The sequence below is a fragment of the Pleuronectes platessa genome, chromosome 19 (assembly GCF_947347685.1).
Source record: "Pleuronectes platessa chromosome 19, fPlePla1.1, whole genome shotgun sequence".
Lineage (NCBI taxonomy): Eukaryota > Metazoa > Chordata > Actinopteri > Pleuronectiformes > Pleuronectidae > Pleuronectes > Pleuronectes platessa.
In genome coordinates this window covers 10,908,143-10,928,278 of record NC_070644.1, presented here as the reverse complement: position 1 = coordinate 10,928,278, position 20,136 = coordinate 10,908,143, and the positions used below count along the sequence as shown (strand labels likewise).

At 44.5% G+C, this 20,136-nt stretch overlaps 1 protein-coding gene across 1 annotated transcript; it reads left to right on the top strand.

The window, feature by feature from the left end:
* Positions 1-868: 868 nt before the first annotated feature.
* On the top strand, positions 869-20,021 carry prrc2b (proline-rich coiled-coil 2B). The gene is made up of 31 exons (XM_053410664.1): positions 869-1,040; positions 5,348-5,525; positions 5,622-5,796; positions 6,081-6,183; positions 6,284-6,347; positions 6,508-6,651; positions 6,922-7,235; positions 7,384-7,508; positions 7,593-7,756; positions 7,856-7,943; positions 8,061-8,226; positions 8,881-9,226; positions 9,323-9,502; positions 9,926-10,138; positions 10,243-10,444; positions 10,577-12,619; positions 13,162-13,322; positions 13,446-13,561; positions 13,653-13,791; positions 14,179-14,255; positions 14,369-14,656; positions 14,813-14,914; positions 15,074-15,260; positions 15,355-15,452; positions 15,535-15,662; positions 15,817-16,057; positions 16,169-16,336; positions 16,470-16,549; positions 16,706-16,778; positions 17,028-17,246; positions 17,643-20,021. The coding sequence occupies exons 2-31, from the start codon at positions 5,411-5,413 to the stop codon at positions 17,808-17,810; spliced, it is 6,687 nt and encodes a 2,228-aa protein (XP_053266639.1). The 5' UTR covers positions 869-1,040; positions 5,348-5,410; the 3' UTR covers positions 17,811-20,021.
* Positions 20,022-20,136: the final 115 nt, after the last annotated feature.

The following is a 20,136-nucleotide window of genomic DNA, read 5'->3' as shown; positions in this document are numbered from 1 at the left end:
TGTGTGAGCTCTGTTCATGCTACACTGCCCAACACCTTTATCAGGGGGAAACAGTGTTGAAAATGTCAGCCAGGCTCATGACAGCTCGTGCACTACGAAATAGCTGCATAACAATGACATCAAATTAAACATATTAATATCACTAACTTATCACAGACATGCATGTTTTGTCTTCTTGAATATTCCGTCATGCCATGAAATGCCATCTGTTAATCACAAATGTGACTGTCTCTCTTACACTTTTTTAAATACTTGCTCAAAAATGAATGGGTGTCTGCGATTTATACAATTTTTTAAAAGACACATGCACCAGTAGCTGATGTTGGGTTCACTTAATTACAGAAACCATTCGAGAGGATGGAAGAACGGTTGAAGAAGAGTGAGACAAGGGCTCCCTCTAGAGGAGTTTTCTCGACTACGCCACAGAACTCCAGAAACAAGGCTTGGCTGTTATAATCATGAAATCTGGCAATGTTATTAGATTTCTATTTGGAAGAGGGGATCTGGGGATAAAACATTTTTTTTAACGTAACCTTATATTGCAACTACTGTTGTTTGTCTTTCTGTTTTGATTTGACCTTTCTGCATCTCTATTAAGTCACATTGAAGATATTTTACAGCAGAGGTAAATCCTACTACCTATCTAGTTCAGGTTAAAGTTGCATTTATGATGTGCAAGTTCACACAGGCTTAACAGCGTTGGGCGAGAAGAAACAGCTCAGTAGTGCAGTTGTTCAATTAAAATAAAACCCTATCCATCTATCCATCTATCCATCTATGTATAATTGCTACGGTTGACCAGCAGGAGGCAGTCTCAGCGTCTCCTGGCTCACGTCGCTCGGTGACGTCGCCACGCAGGGAGCGGATCCGGCTCCACTCTGCCCCCCACAGTTGAAGCCGGGTATGACCCAAGCTACTGCTCTCGGTTGAACCTGAGAAGATCGGGGCTCAAACAATCTCCATCCATCCTCCGCTTCGACGACACTTTGTGGAAACGCATCTCTGTCAGCAGCCAGGAGAAAATATAACTCGTTCAAACGGTGAGTCGCGGGACGCCGACGCATTCCTCTAAAATCCCCCTTCGCCCTGTTCTTCTCCGCTGCCCTGTTTTATTGTTGCTTTGTTCTGGGCAGCAGCCATTTTTAATCGCCTAGTCCTACATTCCCACCGCTGTGTTCAGCCCGGGCTGCGGCGGCTGCTGCTGCGAATGTCAATGCAGGTTTCGTGGAGGTTTTCCCCGCTGGTGAAACGACCGCATGCTCGGTGAAGTGAAGCACGGTGGGGAAAGTGTGTGGAAAACCCCGGCCTGTCTCGGTTGTTTCCTGAGCACCCGGCTGGAAGTATAGCGTAACAAGCTGAAACTGACGATGCTAACCACTGCTAATGTAGAGCCAGTGGTCCTGTTGGTGTTTTTTTATTTAGTTTTCTAAGATAAATAAACGATCAAACGCCATTTTGTTTCTGTTTCTATGTCATGAAAATAAGTGTGTTGCACATCTCCACGGGACCTCGGCCAGCAGCACTTGGTGTTTACATTAGCCATTTTCCTCTAGCTAGCTAGCTAGGTGATGGCTAGCAGCTACTCCGAGGCTTCCTCTTGACGTTTGGGTTGTTACTCTACACCTGAACATGGTGTCGAATCCCAGAAACAACCATCATCACAATATCTTCTTCTTTGTTTTGGGCCATTAGCTTAAATGTTTTATTGTATTCGGGCATCGGACCCGCTGGTGTCCGCTTCGTGTGCGGTAATTAGCCGTAGCCTCCTGTGAGGTTACGGCACCGAGAAGTAACGTTCACGTTACAGAGGTCACACATTACAATTCAGAAAATGTGTGTCTATGTTACATTTGGTGTTTGGCCCTTGTGTGGTTTTCCGTTCGCTGTCTGGTGGAAATTCGTTTCTGCAGGTAAACAAAGTCAAGGGAGGGACAGCGTTAGCTGTCATTGCGTTAGCCTCCACATCCTGCTAGCCTCCACCAACGGTGTAATTTTTAAAGGCCGTGGTAGACCGCCTTTGTTTTCTTGCGATTACAACAGGAGGAAATGGCGTGCTATGATTGAATGTTTAGTTAAATGAAGCGCGATGGGAAGATATTTGCTTTAGAAATCCCAGTTAAACGCCTCTGCGGAGCTTTAACCCGAGCGGCCTCCGGTGCGTCCCCCGTCGCCTGGTTTTCCACTCGGACGACGGTATTTCTGAGCATCGCTTTGTGTGTATAACAGTGAAACGGACAGATGTAGGTGTCGGGGTCTCAGCTAATGTTGCACATAACCACGAGTGGATTGTAGTTCACTTTCAATGTTCTGTGTCCCACTCCACATCTCTTCGCGTCTGATTAAGCAATCGCTTCTGAAATCCGAGCACAAGAAGCCATCATTAAAATGAACACTTGAAGAAAACGCGTTGGCATTTTTCACAGCATAAAAAGCCGGACAAAACCCCCCCAGCTTGAAATCAATTTGATTCTCTTTGTTAATACTATTCTACTGAATATAAAAACAGTATTGATTATGGATGAAATGGCGTGTGTTGCTCTTGTTAGACAACGTTCTCCACCTTTTGTTTTCTGGGATTTAGGCGTATTTAGGTGAACAATAATAATGATTTAAAAAAAAAACTCAGTCGAAAACGTGGTGCCATTAAAAAATCTAGGTTTTGGGGAATGTAAGCAGCAACCAAGAGTTATTGGCTTTATTGTCATTATCCACATGTTTTTCTGTATGTCTGTTGTAAATGATTAGATTTGATGTGCTCTGGTCTACTGCATTAGATTGACTGTGTGTTTAACTAATCTCACTCCCTATAAGCACAACGCTTATATTTGAGTGTTATCCGGTGTTTTAATGATACGACTCCAACTACAACGGGTGAAACTCAATTCTACAAAGTATCTCAGTTGTAAGGGATGAATAGATGGAAATGGAATTTTACCGGGAACGAGTGTACTCCCTGCCAACAAGAACATGGTCTGTCACATTTGATTTTAGTGTGAGTTAAGTTTGTAATATATCACACGATTGCTTATTTTGTTATTATCCTCTGGTATCTTGACTTACAGAGTTGCAGTCATGGTTTGGAAATATCTGCTCTTTATTTTGTTCTAATAATAACATTATAAATGAAAAACTCAGATAGGGTTTACCGTGAACAGTTTTCAAGTGAACTATCTATTAAACATAATACATAAAAGGTTGTGTCTGGTTTCAGTATAGCAGTGGAAAAAAATCCTCTTGTACAGTCATGCAATTTGCTTAAAGCAGATGACCTGTCCTTGTGAAAATTGGCATTTAAACATTATCTTGCTCTAAATTGGGAGGTTTTCCTGGCATATTGAGGGCAGCATATCTGCAGCGTCAGTTCCTCATGGCACCTCAGTACAAAGTAAGGTACAAAATACCACAAATATAACACAAAGACTGTCTCTTACATGACTGCGTACAAGTTGGCCGTGATGGTGCTGCTGCCCGAGGTCAAACTAAATCAGAAGTCGGAGCTGAAGTTTCACAACAGATGTGAATTTGGAACAAACCACTCTTTTCCATTTAATCTCAAATGTTCATGGTCATTTTTTACATTTGAGAATTGGTGTGACTGTAACTGTTTTTCAAGACATGTTTAATACCTCAACACTAACGATATTTTTACAGGTTCTTAGGATACATGTCCCAAACCGTGCTGTGGGCCTCTGTGATCAGAGCCGACATACCACACATGGTTTTCTGTATAACTGTGACGCTGCTGAGGTCACACAAGAGGCTTATGATCACTGTGTCCAAGGGCCGGGACATACAGAAATACTGGTGCCAACAAAGGACGACTGATGCGTCACCTCCCATTGGCTTTTGTTAGTCGCACATGAACACGCTGCAAAAACTGCACAAGTTCATCTGACCGCTAACATGTAGGTGGTCTCTCTACACCTATGTTTAGAAATACTCAGTCACTTTGTGATTCAAAAACACCACGGCCAATTCAAGCATATTTACACTACGCTGAATCAGATTAAAGTCTCTTTATTTGCTCACTGTACAAACGGAGCATGTCTGATGCAAAATATGCAACTGGCCCACAGCATTGCTTCCCCTTTCCTTTATTTGCTTTCCATTGGCACTTTCAGTCAGTGCTTTGCCTGTGGATGAAAAGCAAAACAAATGGGTAACACACTGACTCATTGTGTTAGAATCAGAAGACATTTCAGAAATCGCTGTCTAATTCAACAAACAGCGGTCATTTTCATGTTATACTGGCACCGCTAAATATGCTGTACCCTTAATCAGGTAGCAGAACTCCAGCTAATTGTCAAACTGCCAACATCGTCCTTTTAAATGACAAGATATAGAACATTTGTTTGAGCTGCTGCACTTTATTGTCATGTGTAGATTTTATCATCTGCAGTCTGGGCATGTTAAAGTACCTGTAATCACAAAAAGTCTCATTATGGTGACTAGTCACGCAGCTTTTTCAGTTTTACGAGCATTGGTCTTGAACTTGTTTGCCTCTCAAAGGAATGCTTCTAATGTCAGTGCAATGGAGGCGAGAGGAATATGTCTGTGGTTGCTCAAAACCCCGAAATTGACATTTGACAAAGCTTAACAGCAGTGTCTTTCAGAAACTTTACCCTGGCTCTGCAGAATAGGTGTGTATCTCTTATATTAGTTATTGGGATATTTCTAAAGGTGTTTTCAGACATCTACTGGACTCCAGTGTCCCCGTAATTTTTCCAGAGGAGGGGCGTTGGTGAATGCAAATAGTGTCAGGCACTCTAGTTTCTGCTGACTTCCTCGCCTAGTATAAAGTTTGTGCCAATCCAGGAGAAGTAGATATGTGAACACAGCAGAGGGGGGAGAGTGGGGGGGTTGATTGAGAGTAGCAAGAGAAAGATGTAAAAACATCAAACGTATCTCCCGGTGAAAAAGGGTGTCATAAATATAAAGGACACAGACGAAGATGTCAGACTTTGTGGTGATGAGAGTTGACGACGGTGTCGGGGTGCTGTAAACATGATCATGTGATCTACACAGTGCAGTTAATACGTCACTTCTCTGCTCCAGCTGCTGCACCTCTTGCCTGAATAATGTGGAGGATTTGATGCTGTCTGTGCATAAAGCCTCCCACTCTGTTGTGCATGTGTGAAATGCAAACTGCGGGTAAACTCTGCTGCCAATAGGTGTTTCTGCTTTAAATTTTACAAGAATCTAGAATGGATTTCGTGCTGACAAAATATAGATTGTCTCCATTCTCACAGGATTGAAGATGATTATTGTTGACCTAAGGTTAAACAACTTTTCTTCTGGCTTTAAAGTGTATCCTAACGTTGAAATTTCCTCTCCCTTCTCTCGTTAGAATCAGAAGGCACTGGGACGAGGCGCAAAGAAAAATTTCACTACTAGATGACATTACATCGCAATGTCCGATCGTTTGGGGCAAATAACCAAGTCCAAGGATGGGAAAAGCAAGTATTCTTCACTCAGCCTATTTGACAAGTACAAGGGAAAACCAGTAGAAAACCAGAAAAACACAGGTAAGATTGCTGTTTTGTTTTCCCCATCTTACCATATATCTCTGTGATCAAATCTCCGTTCCCATGATTTATATTCTTGTGGTCTCGTCCCAATAGTTCCGCGACATGGCTTACAGAGTCTTGGCAAAGTGGCCGCTGCCCGGCGCATGCCCCCACCCGCTCACCTGCCGAGCTTGAAGTCTGAAAACAAAGGAAACGATCCCAGCGTGTTTATTGTGCCCAAAGACGGTACAGGATGGGCGAACAAGCAGGAACAACCCGATCAAAAAACGTGAGGAGAGAGTGCTTCACATACAGCAAATTCCCCTCTAATATAATCACTAAGTTAAAGTTCAGGTGTATTTTTTTCAGCTTACTAGTTTATGCACTCGCTTCACCCCAGATGTACGGGTGTCAAATACCTGAAATAGTTAGCTACATTAAGTTCAATGCGTACGTGCATCCTGAGAGAGCCCTTCTCAGAGGGAAGCATTGCAATAAAACTAAATAAAGCTTTCAGCTTTGTATCAGTCAGTATTTGCCTGCTTTGACTAAATAAAGCTCCTTCTTTTTTAGTTCTATTGCATCAACAACACAGCTGCCGGAGTTGCAGCCGCAGCTGGCTTCACAGAAATCTGTCTCCAATCTTCAGAAGCCCTCACCGGCAGCCAACCAAGAGGTGCGTATGTGAATCTGTAGTTATGTTCAACGATGGGCATTTTCTGTAGACTCATTTTTTTAAACCCGCAAATTGATTGTTTAAAATTTTCTTTCCATAGAACACAAACGCAGGTGGACCAAAGCAATGGGCCCAGCTAAATGGAAAGGCAAGAGAGCTAGATGGTGAGAGAGCACACTTTTGACTTTAATTGAGAGTGACTTGCCTTTAAAAATGTCATTGCATACTCATGGGGAAAAATATGTTGTCAATATTATGCACCTAATCTGGCTTTGCCAATTAGTACAGCATTGCTTATGTCTCTTCTTTTAACACAAACTACAGGTTTAAGGGCCTCAAACCGACTTCAGCCCTTCTCTCACGAGGAATTTCCCACGCTGAAGGCAGCTGGAGAACAGGACAAGGTTGGCAAGGAAAGAAGCGGCTTCGATCCGTCGTATGGGCCAGGACCAAGCCTCCGCCCCCAGAGTAAGTCTCAAAGCTAAGATAATATCGGCTTGAAAGCAAATTATTAAATTGGTGGCAACATTTGTCTGGAAGCTAATGATAATGTTGAAACACAAAAACAGCTTTTTTTAAATAACCTATGTCAATGTCATATAGTTGTCTCCAGTAGCAGTTTAAACACGGAGATGATGAAACAACTTTGGATTTCGCAATTTGTCTGTTAAATGCACACATACATATGTATGATTTGTCAATGGGCCTTTCAAAAATATCTCCCTCTCCAACTTGAAGATGTGACGAGCTGGAGGGAAGGTGGTGGCAGGAACCTTCAGCCCTCATCCCTGACCCTCGGCCTGCCTGCAGATCCTGAGGGTAAGCTCACTGCCCTGGGTGAGACCGGCACCCCTCCAGCCCCATCTCACCCCCCCTCTGCAACCATCACCACCCCTACAAGTGTGGTGACGGCCCTGTCACCAGTCCTCGACCCAAAGGAGCCCTCCCTGCGCCCTGCCCAGCCTGTCCGCAGAATAACCGTCCCTACTGCCCTGCAGTACCAACTTCACCACACTTCCACTGCTGTCTACCATGACATGTTGCCCGCATTTGTAAGTACTATTCGACTCATTATTTTTCACATGCCTCACATGGGAAGACTTATTGTACTCTTCAACTTTTGGATAGAAACAGCTCAATGACTCTTGTTGGCTAAGTGTTTTTCTCAATTAACATCTTGTGTCATCATGCTTTTAACAGATGTGCTCTAAAGACACTCGTGAAGCCCCAGGTACAGAGCATGTCCCTGCCACCGTCGCAGCTCCTGTCCGATTTGACAACAAACCCGCTTTTAGACAGAGCTTTGCTAAACCTGAACTTGTCAAGTAAGTACATTCACAATGTGAGAGCAGTCGTGAAAGTTATTTAGGCAATCGCTAACGTGTCTATTTCGCTATCTCTGATTGCAGCGGTGATGTGAGAAGAGACAACCGCTTTGTGCGTGGACCACCGCGACAGTCTTCTCAGCCCATCCGCAGGCCTGGTGAAAGACCTCAACGCCCAGCCATCATCAATCCTGAGGATCTGAAGGATCTGGATGAGCTTGACCACGACTGCGAGGATGGATGGGCTGGTCAGTATTCCTCAGACTGCCTCCAGGCTTCTCTCTCATAGAATCAAATTAAATTGTTGAGTTTTATTTATATATATTTTTTAATGTTTTTTTCCCCAGGACTCCATGAGGAAGTTGATTATGGCGAGAAACTCAAGTTTAGTGATGACGAAGACGAACACTCGAACAAGGATAAAAACAAGATGTGGTGAGATTTTTTCTCATAGCTCATTACTGCTCTAAATGCTCCTGTTAGACTGAAAACACTGTCATAGTTTTGTCATCATTTAAAAAAGTTATTGGTTTAATTTCGATCATTTTTTAGGACTGAATGGGAGAGGGAGAGAGAGAGAGAGATCCAACGTGAGTGCCACCCCTCCCTGAGTTCAGGTGAGGTTTACCCCCCAGAGGGCACAGAAGAGAACTATTCCTACCAACATAACGAGGCTGCAAGGAAGACCAACGGCAGAAGTCTCCCTACGGACACACAGGTAAAAGCCCAAAATGCTGTGTTTTCCACTTTCATTCTCCTCTTTTGAGATAAAATGTCTAGGAATAATTTACACGGTCAGTCATAGTTGAAACACATCTCATTCTTTAATCTTTCTTAAGGTGCTAAGGCAGGTTGTGTCCCTAACATCTGCTGGTGGCCACTTGCACCTGCTACCATATACTGGTAGTTGGTAACCTAAATTGGGCAGAAGACCTTCAAACATACAAAGAATATTCAACCAAGCAATAGCTCTTGAATATTATATCATTTATATTTATTAAAGATTACCTTGCAGGAACCAAATTGATCTGCCTGGCTGCTTTTTTGCTAAGCAAGTGAAAGTAATGTGAAAGACGTTTTGAAAAGACTGACTCAGTCTGTTGTTTAGCCATTTTGATTAAAACAATTGTTGGGCTGAGATTTATTTATATTTTATTTCCTTGTACACAGGTTTAAGTTTTTTGTTTAAAAAATAAAGATAAAACACAAATTTGAATTAGATCAAATGGCATGTCACTGATATTAATTTATACTGAAAAAACTAACTGAAAACCTTGCCTATTAGGGAAAGTTCATGGTGCATTCAAGAAAATCCTATGCTTTACATAAATGAGAAGTCCTGCCCCTTGAACTACCTCTGTTTCGTCTCTAGACCCAGCAGAAAATCCAAGGTGAGCCACCGACTGACCAGGAAGATCACCAGCGCCAGCCTCAGTCCCAGGCTCCCGCTAGGGCCAAGTATGTGTCACCTGAGCTGTCGGAGGCAGTCGAGAGAGCCCGCAAACGCCGGGAAGAGGAAGAGAGGCGTGCCCGTGCGGAGCGACTGGCTGCCTGTGCTGAAAAACTCAAAAGGCTGGATGAGAAATTTGGTAAGACTGAAAGGCAGACGTCAAGGACAGAGGAGGGCCAGAAAGAGGAAGATTGCAAAGAAGTCCCGCTGTCCCCAAACAGGGAACAAAGTAAAAGTCAACCTGAGAACTGGCAATACAGCACAAAAGGTGAGAAATTGCAAATATAAACATTTAGGTCCACATACTTAACTTAAAATAAAAGCAACAGGCAATTCTGATATGGTTTTATCAATTCTTTTCCAGATGGAACTGAGTGTCCCACAGACAACAGTCCAGGCCATAGTTACCGCGAGGAATCTGGCTTCTCTAACTACCGTGCCAGTGAGGATGATGTACAGGAGCCTTCCTCCCCCTCAGGAGACTACAATGGACGTCATACCTCCAAACCCATCCCACCCCGCTTTCAAAAGCAGCAGCAGCCGCCGCCGCAGCAGCAGCCGCCACTGCCGCAGCCGCCACTGCCGCACCACCACCAGCAGCAGCAGCCGCCGCCACTGCCGCACCACCAGCAGCAGCAGCAGCAGCAGCAGCAGCAGCAGCCGCCGCCACTGCCGCACCACCAGCAGCAGCAGCAGCCGCTGCCGCACCACCAGCCGCCACTGCCGCACCACCACCAGCAGCAGCAGCAGCAGCAGCAGCAGCAGCAGCAGCAGCCGGTTAGTGCCACTGGATGCTCATTCTGATTAAAAGTCCAAATCTCATACTAATGTATCAATATATCATTGACATCTTTGTTGCATGATGCTAAAAGGGCCTATTGCAAGGCGAGTTGGTTCTTAATTATACACGGTCCGGCCATTTTTACTTAGTCCAGAACTAATTTCCTGACGTGCATGTTTGTTTTGTACATTCAACAGGATCAAGTGTACAAGATGCAGCATTGGCAGCAGTCAGGACACCCTGCCCCGTCAAACTCAAGCCATGCACAGCGGGGCTACTATCCGCCACATGTCCTCGGGTTTGACCCCCGCTGGATGATGATGCCACCTTTCATGGATCCCCGCATGACCCAAGGACGATCTCCTGTGGACTACTACCCCGGTGCTGTCCATTCTTCAGGTGAGCCACAATTTAACAAAACAAGCATATACCTTCACATCTCAAATTTGTTGATTTTTCTATCATGGAAATACAACTTCGACACTGCATTTTTCTTCCACCAGGAATGATGAAACCCATGATGCATCAAGACCACTTGAACAGTCCTGGTTCTGATGAGGGCCATTCCAACCTGCACCAGGAGAGAAGAGCCCCCTCCACTGAGCCTTACCCTGTGTGGAACCAGGATGGCTACCCCTCGCGCAGCTTCACCCCACCTTACCAGAGACAACATGAAAGCTCAGACAGTGGACAGCCAGATGATAGGTTGGTGATTGTAATAAAAATATGTTTTGCAGTTCTTGATTCTAGGCACTGTGTTTTCTCTAAAAACTATGAAACATCTAGTAAAACTTTGCTTAGTGACATAGGCTTCTCTTGATGGGCTTTCTTCTACAGAAGTGATGTCATCAGCTCCCAACAGGACTGCTATGAAGAAAGAGCCAACGAGTACTTGCCCCACCCTCAAGATGATCACCCCCACCATGCTTTCCAGAGCCGAGGCCCAGACAGAGCACATCATGACCATGGTTTGCTGACCACTGCTCAGACCCACCCCCAGAATATTGCAGATAATGAATACCCAAAACAAGACTCCAGAGACAAACATCTCAAAGATGGCCCTGAATCTCATGACGAGACCTTAGACGGCTCCAAGGACAATTGGAAAAGAGACAGAGGCCAGAAACAAGATGGAGGGCTTAACAGTGCTCAAACCCAGTGGTCTGAAGCCAGTTCCAGCTCCAGCAGTAGTGTGAGCCAGCCACCTGAGCCCAGTGTGCGTACTTTGATTCGCAGAACCGGGCCCATCAAGAAACCAGTTCTCAAGGCACTCAAAGTGGAAGATAAGGAGAATGAGAAGCCTAAACCTGAGCCTGAGGAGAAGCCTGTCCCCTACCGTCTAGAGAAAGAAGTCCTTACCAATGTTTATGACTTGAAGAAAGACATCCAGCTTGCCAGTAACAGGCGTGCAGCCTCACCTGTTGTTGTTGAGAAACAACCCGAAGAGAGGCAGCGTCAGTCACCAGCTCCCATCAAAACAGAAAGACCACTGAGCACCCACAGTGATGATTCTCCCAAAGAGAACCCCTGGGAGAGCAGCAAGAGCCATTCACCTAGAGACAGCCAAGAAAATCGCGATCCCCAGGCACCACGGCGTAATAACTGGATCTTTATTGATGAAGAACAAGCCTTTGGTGCAGTCAGGGGAGCAGGTAGAGGCCGCAGTCGAGGCTTTAGGGAATTCAACTCTAGAGGTGGAGGCCGTGGAGGCCGAGGTGGGGACAATCTCAGAGGAACTTATAACAATAATAACAACGGCAGTGGAGTCGGGGCCCAACGGACAGGCAGAGGCAGAGCAGCACCTCGGGACCTGGTCAACGCGGAGGAGTTCGAGAGGGGCAAGCCCCGGAGGCGAAATGTCAGTGAGACCTTGAGTGAAACCTCTGAGTATGAGGAACTGCCGAAGAGGCGACGCGAGAAGGGATCAGAAAATGGCGAAGGTTACTCAGAGGCAGCAGAAGTCCGCAAAGCTGATAGAGATTCTTGGAGATCCAACAAGGTGTATTCAGATGACCAGACGGCCGCAGATTTCCAAGAAAACACCAAGGCCGGCCGGGGTTTTGGGGGCCGCACGTTGCCTCCCAGGCTCAATACCACTGGAAGTTACACTCGAGGCTTTGGGGGTTCCAGGGAAATTTCTACATGGAGAGGCCGTGGGCCCCAGTTTGGTAACAATGGTGGCTCCATGCAAGAGAATGGTTATTGTCCTGGAGCTGAGACAGTTTATACCCGCAGACTCCCTGTTGAGCGTGAGTCTCTCCAGAACCCAACTAAATTCACTGGCTCTTTATTGGAAAATGGCACAGAGGAACGTGAAGGAGAATACTACATTGACAACGATAACCCAGACAGGCAGATGTTGAGGAGACGTCGTCCACCCCGACAAGACAAGCCTCCACGCTTCCGTCGTCTACAACAAGAACGTGAACCAGGCACAAACCAGTGGACGAGTGACGAGTATGTAAATGGAGACCTCGCAAACCCCTGGCCTGGTCGCCCCAAAGGCAGTGGGGAAGAGAACTGGCCCAGTGGCCACTACTCTGGTGGACGGCCTAACATGCATGGTCAGGTGGAGGAATGGGAGACAGGATCAGACAACAGCGAATTGGGTGACTGGAGAGAAAAGCGAGCCGGAGGCGCAGCTACACAGGGACATGGTGATGTTCCATCTGACGGCCATAGCGAACCAGGCTCTGGTGAGAAAAGGGAACTCTCCAAGAGAAGTTTCTCCAGCCAGAGACCGCTGGTGGAACGGCAGAACAGGAAAGGAGAGCCATCGCTGCTTGAAGTGAGCAAGATGTCGCATACACCTGATAATCCCCCCACGTCGTCCTCTAACAGGAGTGACAGTTGGCAGAACGGAGGGACATCTTGTAAGAGGTGAGGTGAATAATAGAACAGAATGATATACGTTCATTTTAGGTTCTACCCTCTTATACGCATATCTATTGCTTCACGGAATGAAGCATCCTCAATATGTGCTTGGGAATTGTGTCGATGCAACGGTGTCCTGTGACATGCCTTGTTTTCATAGTTGCTATGAAACCAGCAGCAAAATGTTTTCTTCACATGTTGTTTTGACCTAAAAATTCCCCAGCTTGCCCCCTGACAGTGACAGGAATGTTAGAGGGCACCTTAATTTGAACGAACAATTATTTATTCATGAAAGTAAATGCTTATTCTTCAAAGAGAAGTATTGTTTGCTACTGTTTTCCATGCTGTTGAAAAAAGTGTGAGGTCAGTGGCATGACTCCCAATGCAGTCAGTTACAGACAAGATTTTCCACAGAATCCCCCCGAGCCTGGATTTTGAAAATTGACAACTGCCCCAAATTAAATGATGTGTATCATGAGATTGTCTTGTTTGAGACAGTTTTGTATGTATATTTTTGTTGATATATTAAATTATCCATTTATTTTCAGCAGGAGCCCAGATGAGTTGGGCCCCATCTACAGCATAGAGTCGGAGGAGAGGGAGCCCAGTGAGTCGTCAGGGAAGGACTTGGACAAGGAGCTGAAGCCAGGACCTGTCAAGTCAGACATAGCCGAAACTCTGTCCCAGTATGAACTCTGCAGCTACCCCAGTGAGTCCTGTGTTTTTGGATTAATAGTTTTTCTCCCATGTTGATGGGAATGAAATACCCATGGGCAGTTAGTGCTCCTACAATTTTGTATTTTGCACAAACCACATGCCTGTTTTGTTTTAGTTGATGGCGATGCAGGGGGACCAGTTTCAAATCCAGATGGATACCAGGACGCCCTATCCAAAAAGCAAAGGCGTCCACAGGAAGATGACAGGAGGAGGAAGGAACAGGGATCTGCTGTAAGTTAAACACATCCAGATGCTCAGTCCTCATGCTGAGATGATCAAAAAGTGAATAGTTTGTTAAGCATTATTTCCTTTGCCATGTTAGATGCCAGTGAAGAACAGGACGATCGCATCCAAGATACCACCACGCTTTGCTAAAAAGCAGGGAAGCATGAGCATTGAGCAGCCTGAGGAGCTGTCCTCCAACAATCTGGGAACTGAAATCTGGGAGACCAACAGCTCAGGTAACAGAAAAGGTCCTAATGCCTGTCAGGTGTTTGTCCTCAGGGATTTTTTATATGGCTCTATAAAGAAGGAACTTTGTAGACAAAATCTTAACATTGTTCACAGTGCACATTTACTAAAGTATTTTACAGCAGGATATACTATTGTAATATTATTTGACTGTTTTTCTTAACATATATTTGTAATTTTTAGGGATGCAGCAGTTTATTGTTTGCACTCTTTAAATAATGGCCATTATAACATAAAAGCTAGGAAATAATCATTTAAAATGTGGATTCGATGTAAATGTTTGCCTTCCAACCAAAATAATTTTCTTTGAGATATTCATCTATATAACAGGTAAAGTTTTCTATTTGTCACTAATGGCATTAATTTATCTCTTGCAGCTCTTTCAGTCCAATCTTCAGGGGGAGACTCTTGGACTAAACAGGTGTCTTATACTGGGAGCGAGCCCAACTCCGAGGTAATACAGTTAATAGTTTTAGTTTTCTTCTCTGCTTCATAATAGTCAAATGTCATTTGTTGCAACAAAATACAACAACTAAATAAAAGTATGTATTTGTTCCTCTTTGCCAGGACTCTGATGCCGGCCCAGAGCAGACTAAAGAACAGCACAAGCCGGGGCCCATCGGAAACGAACGCTCCCTGAAGCACCGCAAGGGCTCAGAAGGTGTTGATCGGCTGGAAGGTGGCCCCATCACGCCAGTCAATGGCGTGGACCTGCATGTGGACACTGTGCTGCCCGGGCCTCCTATTGAGTTTGGTGTTAGTGCCAAAGACTCTGATTTCAGCCTACCACCAGGCTCTACCCCGGGGCCAGTGTCCAATCCTGTCAACAAGCTTCAGGATGTGCTTGCCACCAATGTGAGTGCTTTTATCTGTACCTCTGTTGTCTTGGAAAAAACTAGAGGTGATCTGAATGCAAATACGATGATGCAACTAAAACCAATAAAACTGCTTCCAGAAAGAGCAGAGTACATAAATAATGAGATATTGATCCTGAACTTTATTTTTTAACAGACTGTTCTCAATCAGACTATTCCCATGCTGCGCTCCAATCATCTGCAGCCTGGCATGAACCTCAACCCCATGTCCTTCCCCAGTGCTGACCTCACTCTCAAGGTACTTGAATTACAATCCCATGTAAATAGCTGTATCTTTCATACATGAACCAAATAAAAGGAAAATCTGTGTTTGTTTAAGCAAACCATTTCTTGTAAATACAGTGGGAACATAAAGGCAAAACTGATTGTGGTGTTGGTGAATGTTTATTTTCTTCAGATGGAATCGGCACGTAAGGCATGGGAGAACTCCCAGTCCCTCCCTGAGCAGGGCTCCCCTGGCGGAATGCCTTCAGGGGGTCAGCCTCCCTGCAGCGTTGGCTCCAGTGTAAGCTACAGTTCATTTGGAGGAGTGTCCATGTCTCCAATGCCTGTGGCTTCAGTAGCACCCTCCATGTCCATGCAAGGTAGAACAGATTTTATTTGTTATCTTTGTATGATGAGGGTTTATTCTCTAAAGACAACTAAACTAAAACATGTTGTTGCCCGTCTTGTCTGTAGGTAATCACATCACACCATTGTATCTGGACGGCCATGTCTTTCCAAGCCAGCAACGCCTTGTACCTCCCAACATGACCCAGCAGCAGACATACCAACAGGTAGAGGGTTAAACAAAATAAACACACAAGTTGTTGTGTATCAGCAGAATTGTCATCATGTTACATTTGTTCCTTCATTCAGGCGGCTGCAGCCCAGCAGATTCCCCTCTCTCTCCACACGTCTCTTCAGGCTCAGGCTCAGCTGGGACTTCGGGGCGGTCTACCAGTCTCTCAGTCTCAAGAGATGTTCAGCTCTATTCCTCCCTTCAGGTACTGCCACCTCAATTTTTCACTGAAATCCAAAATCCTAATCGGTAATTTGCTTCAATTTAGTTGGTTGTACAACTCACATGGCACACATGAACCTCATATGAGTGTAGTTAAATGCTTTTGTTGCTCATTTTGCTGCCGTGCTTCGTTTCAGGTCACAGGTTTACATGCACCACAACATGTCCCAGCCCAGCCCCATGGTGCTGTCGGGCGGAGCACCTCTCAAGGGGCCCTACTCTGCTTTCCCTGGCATGCAGCCCTCAGACATGGTCAAGTCACAGTCAGGCTCACACTACCAGCCAATGAATGGCAGCCAGCAATTAGTCTATGACAGCCAGATGAACCAGGGCCCTGGGATGGGTTCTTCCCAGTTAATGGACTCTCAGCTCATTCAGGTTAGTTCATAGGTGAAACTCAGTTTCACAACAACTCAAGATACCGTGTTTCTCCTGGTAACTGTCGGATTTTTTAAGATTTACATACAATAAGATCTTTCTTGTCACCAGGTGACCATGCCCCTCCCTGGTTCTCAGCTGCGCTACGGCTCAGCTCAGCAGCATCTCATCCTCCCACAGTCCATCCAGCTGCAGCAGGGACAGAACCTGTCGGTGGGAGCCCCGCGTCGGATGATGCCGCCTGGCTCCCAGGCTGCTGTCATGACCGGCAGTCGAGAGGTAGGACTAGTAGCTCTCATGCCACTCACCCAAACACTGCATTGTTTAAACATTACTGTGATAATGATAGAAAGAGTAGTCCACAGTGTTTTGTCTAATGATAAATGTGTCTCTGTTGTTGCTCTATTCTCAGGCCTCGCAGATGGAAATGAAAGGCTTTCAGTTCTCTGATAAGCCTAACCACTCCCAGGGCATGTCTGTAGGTTCCTACAGGTGAGTGCAAAACACTTACTCAAATTTAACTGTATATACAGCTGACACTTAATATGCCCCTTTGGGATGTTACCAATTGAGATTAGGTGTAATACAATGCACCTTTGAAGACATGGATTGGAAAAAAATATTTTTTTTTTGCCTCCTTTTCATCAGGCCTGGGTCTGCCAGCCCCAGTGGGAAGCCCTCTGGCCCTTTAGGCCCCCTGCCAACACATTACAGTCAGCAGGTATGTATTTAACAAATGTTTATTTTTAGATGCATTGGAGTTTTTTGAGTGTTCTCCCACATCTAAGGCTGTGTATCTCAAAATGATGGCCCAGGGATCACTTTTCCAAAATTGAAAATGTAATAACGTTACAAGATGCTTGTGAGAAAATGCAGGTATTTGAGTGAAAGGTCTGAAAATACCCTGATAAGATCAGTGCTAATTTTTTAGTTTTTTCATTTATTTCCCATTCCCCCACCCTCCCTTCAGCCCCACAGCCACCAGGTCCCACCTACTCAGGGCAGCATGGTGATGCACATGCGGCCCCCAACCACAGGCCCTTTCCCCAACCCAATCCAGAGACCAATCATGCAGGTGAACAAGCCTGTCATCATCCGCTCCCCCCCTTACCCTGGCCGCGACCCATCCCACTCCAACCTTGCTTCAGCCCCCGAGCCCCCTGTTAAGGGGCCTGAGGATGGCATGAAGGTGAGCCACCCACTGTAAATATAGGTAATTTAATTTATTCTATTTTCTTTTTCTCTGTATGAATCACTTGTTTTATGGCTTTTATCTACAGAGTGCCTTTGACTTTTCGTGTACATTTGTAGTTGTCATATCTGAAATGTCTTTACTGCTGCAAAACGTATCTGATAGTGTAATTTTGTACTTTTATGACACTAATAATAACAATTTGTTTTACGTATGAAAATGTGTATATATTATATATAACAAATATATTTACATTTGTCATTCAACAGTAATTAGTAAAAGTACAACAGTAAACATGCACTCTTAAATATGATTGCAGATGAATGATTGTTTTGGATAGCCTGATGCTGATAATCAGCTTGGTTTTAGTAACCCTGCCTCTTCTTTGTACAGAATCAAACCTTACAAGAAGTGCGCAAGGCAGTGGGCGAGGGAAAGACACCATCCGGGGGCATGACCAGCAAACTCCAGGAGCCACTACCCTCCATGGGGCAAGCCAAACCAGCACGCACTGGTGCAATCAAACCCCAGGCTGTCAAAGTAGAGGAGGGCATGGCATAATAACAATGGACCTGAACGTCCTCATCACCACCCAGCCTGTCAGCGAAAAGCCCCTCCACCAATGTCCGAGCCTTCTGAGACCCATCTCATCCAGAGGCGCCGAGGCAAGGGGCAAACATGCAGACATGATGAATTGACCCCTTTTTGAACTGTCAGAACTGGACACTTATTATTTCATACCACGTATAGAGATATATATATATAAATATATTATAAATATATACATAGACACAAACAGTCTTTTAAGCAGATCTCTTCAAGGTCCTCTTTAATTTATTATTAGTCACTTTTAAGGGGAGATTGGTAACGATAAGATATTTCAGTTTTTTGGGATTTCTCCTTAGAGCAGGGAAAAGAAAAGTGGCCAACTCAGACAGATTGTTAATTTTCCACACCATTTTGCCAAACTGTATTTACTCCCTGTTTATGGACTTTAGCCCTCGAGACCAGGCAGACTCTTGATAAAACTCGCTATGAGACGGAAGGTCTGTTCAAGATTTTTTTAAACAATTTGAAATGCATTGGGGCACTTGCTGCTCACTTTTGCTGGTAAAAGGTTCAAGTCATCGCCCATTCATCCTATTGGTAAAGGACGTATTCTATTTACCTGGAAGAAAAAATTCAAACTCCAATTTGTGGACATCGTTGCATGTCACTGTGGCAAAAGTCGAGTCGCATCAGCCTAGAAGCGCATCCTCTGGTGTTTTTTCACCGAGCCCATGAACTGCGGCAAAAACAGCATAGAACGGTAGAGAGGATTTGTTTTCTTAAGTCTGTTTGCTTTTCTTTCTTTTTTTTACATTCTGTTGCTTGCTCTTTTTCTGTCTATAAACTGAAACAAAAAGGTGAACGTTGTACCAAAATCATGTCACTTCCACAGGAACTTCACTGGCAACGATCTGGCGTGTGCATGTGATACGCTGAACATGTGTGTGTAAACTCGCAGAACTCCTATCTAACCGAACGCGGTGTTGGTAATACTGCCGTCGACTGTACGGATTTTAAACAAACCAAGCTGGCAACAAAACTTTGGGCCCCGTTGTGATGTTTTGTATGTGGGGGGGGGGGGGGGGGCTGCATTCTCTATTTCTGTTAAGTACCCTCATGAATTAGCTGATTTAGAAGGTTTTGCTTTCTTGGCCCTTTTTCATTTGGGTTCTAATGAATCAAATTTTCAGTTAATGAACATGTGATTATTTTTTACATCCCTTAACCTTGGGGCAGTTTGCTTTCTCCTGAAACACTGTTCACCAATTCGGTTCAAAACCCGCTGCAGTTGTGGAAATGGTGAAGAAACAGACTCATCACATTTGATTACTCAGCAACTGGTCTCCGAGGTGGCACGAGCAATAAATGCAGCCTAACTATAATCACAATCAGGGTCCAAATAACTTTTACTCTTTCCAGACAGAAGCTAATGATCACCAACGAGGGGCGTTAAGCTTTGCTTGCTGAATTAAAAACTTTTGCTTATGCTTTTTTTGTGCGCGCTGCAGTTCCAGTGGACTAAGAAGGACTTTTAAAGTGTTCTATATGAAAATGTGAAGCTGTTGGAATCATCCTTTTACTTTGTTTTGTTTTTTGTAATGGACATTTATTTTGAAACTCAAAAATGCCAATGTCATACCCGGTTAAATGTTACTGCTTACTATAAGGCTCCATGACACTACAACATGTTGCGATTTATCTTAATGTTTCACTGGTATATATGTATATGCATACTTAACTGTACAGTCAGGCCTCGTCAGCGAAGAGGGGCTCAAACCCACATTTCATTTTTAGATATTATGGCACTATAAAGGATTTAACGTTGAAAAGGTCACTGTGTTCTCAGAATGGACTGCTCTCACTTGTTGATAGGTTTGTCAGGCTTGGAGTGTTTTTTGCCTCTTATCCCTTACTGCAAAAAGATCTCGATGCTTCTCATCATTGTACCTGCACCAAAATGTCCCCCCCTCCCCCTCGACTCTTTCTTTTTGTACTTTTAAGATGCATATTTCATTTTTGTTGGAGGACCAGTGCTTTTCTGCAGCTGATCCAGCATTCTATTTATCCTATCTGATCTTTATCCTTTCAGATATTTGGTCAATACTCTCCCTTGTTAAAAAAAGAGCTTATTGAAAGAAAAGAAATAAAGCAGTTGTGATTTCTTAAATGTACTGTTGATTCTGTACTCTCACTTTGTCATATTAAAATCATGCATCAAATGGTTTCAGTCCTGGAGCTGTTGGGAGAACTTTACAATTACAATAATCAAGCTTTAGGAGTAAGGCAGTTTGAAACTGACCAGCTCAGTTTCTGAAAAATAAAAGGCATTTCACAGAAT

Excerpts from the sequence above, each read along its gene's own strand:
- prrc2b (XM_053410664.1), top strand. The coding sequence starts at position 5,411 with ATGTCCGATCGTTTGGGGCAAATAACCAAGTCCAAGGATGGGAAAAGC. Across the intron at positions 7,236-7,383 it reads ATGACATGTTGCCCGCATTT|ATGTGCTCTAAAGACACTCG; the intron begins GTAAGTACTATT and ends TGCTTTTAACAG. Across the intron at positions 7,757-7,855 it reads CTGCGAGGATGGATGGGCTG|GACTCCATGAGGAAGTTGAT; the intron begins GTCAGTATTCCT and ends TTTTTTCCCCAG.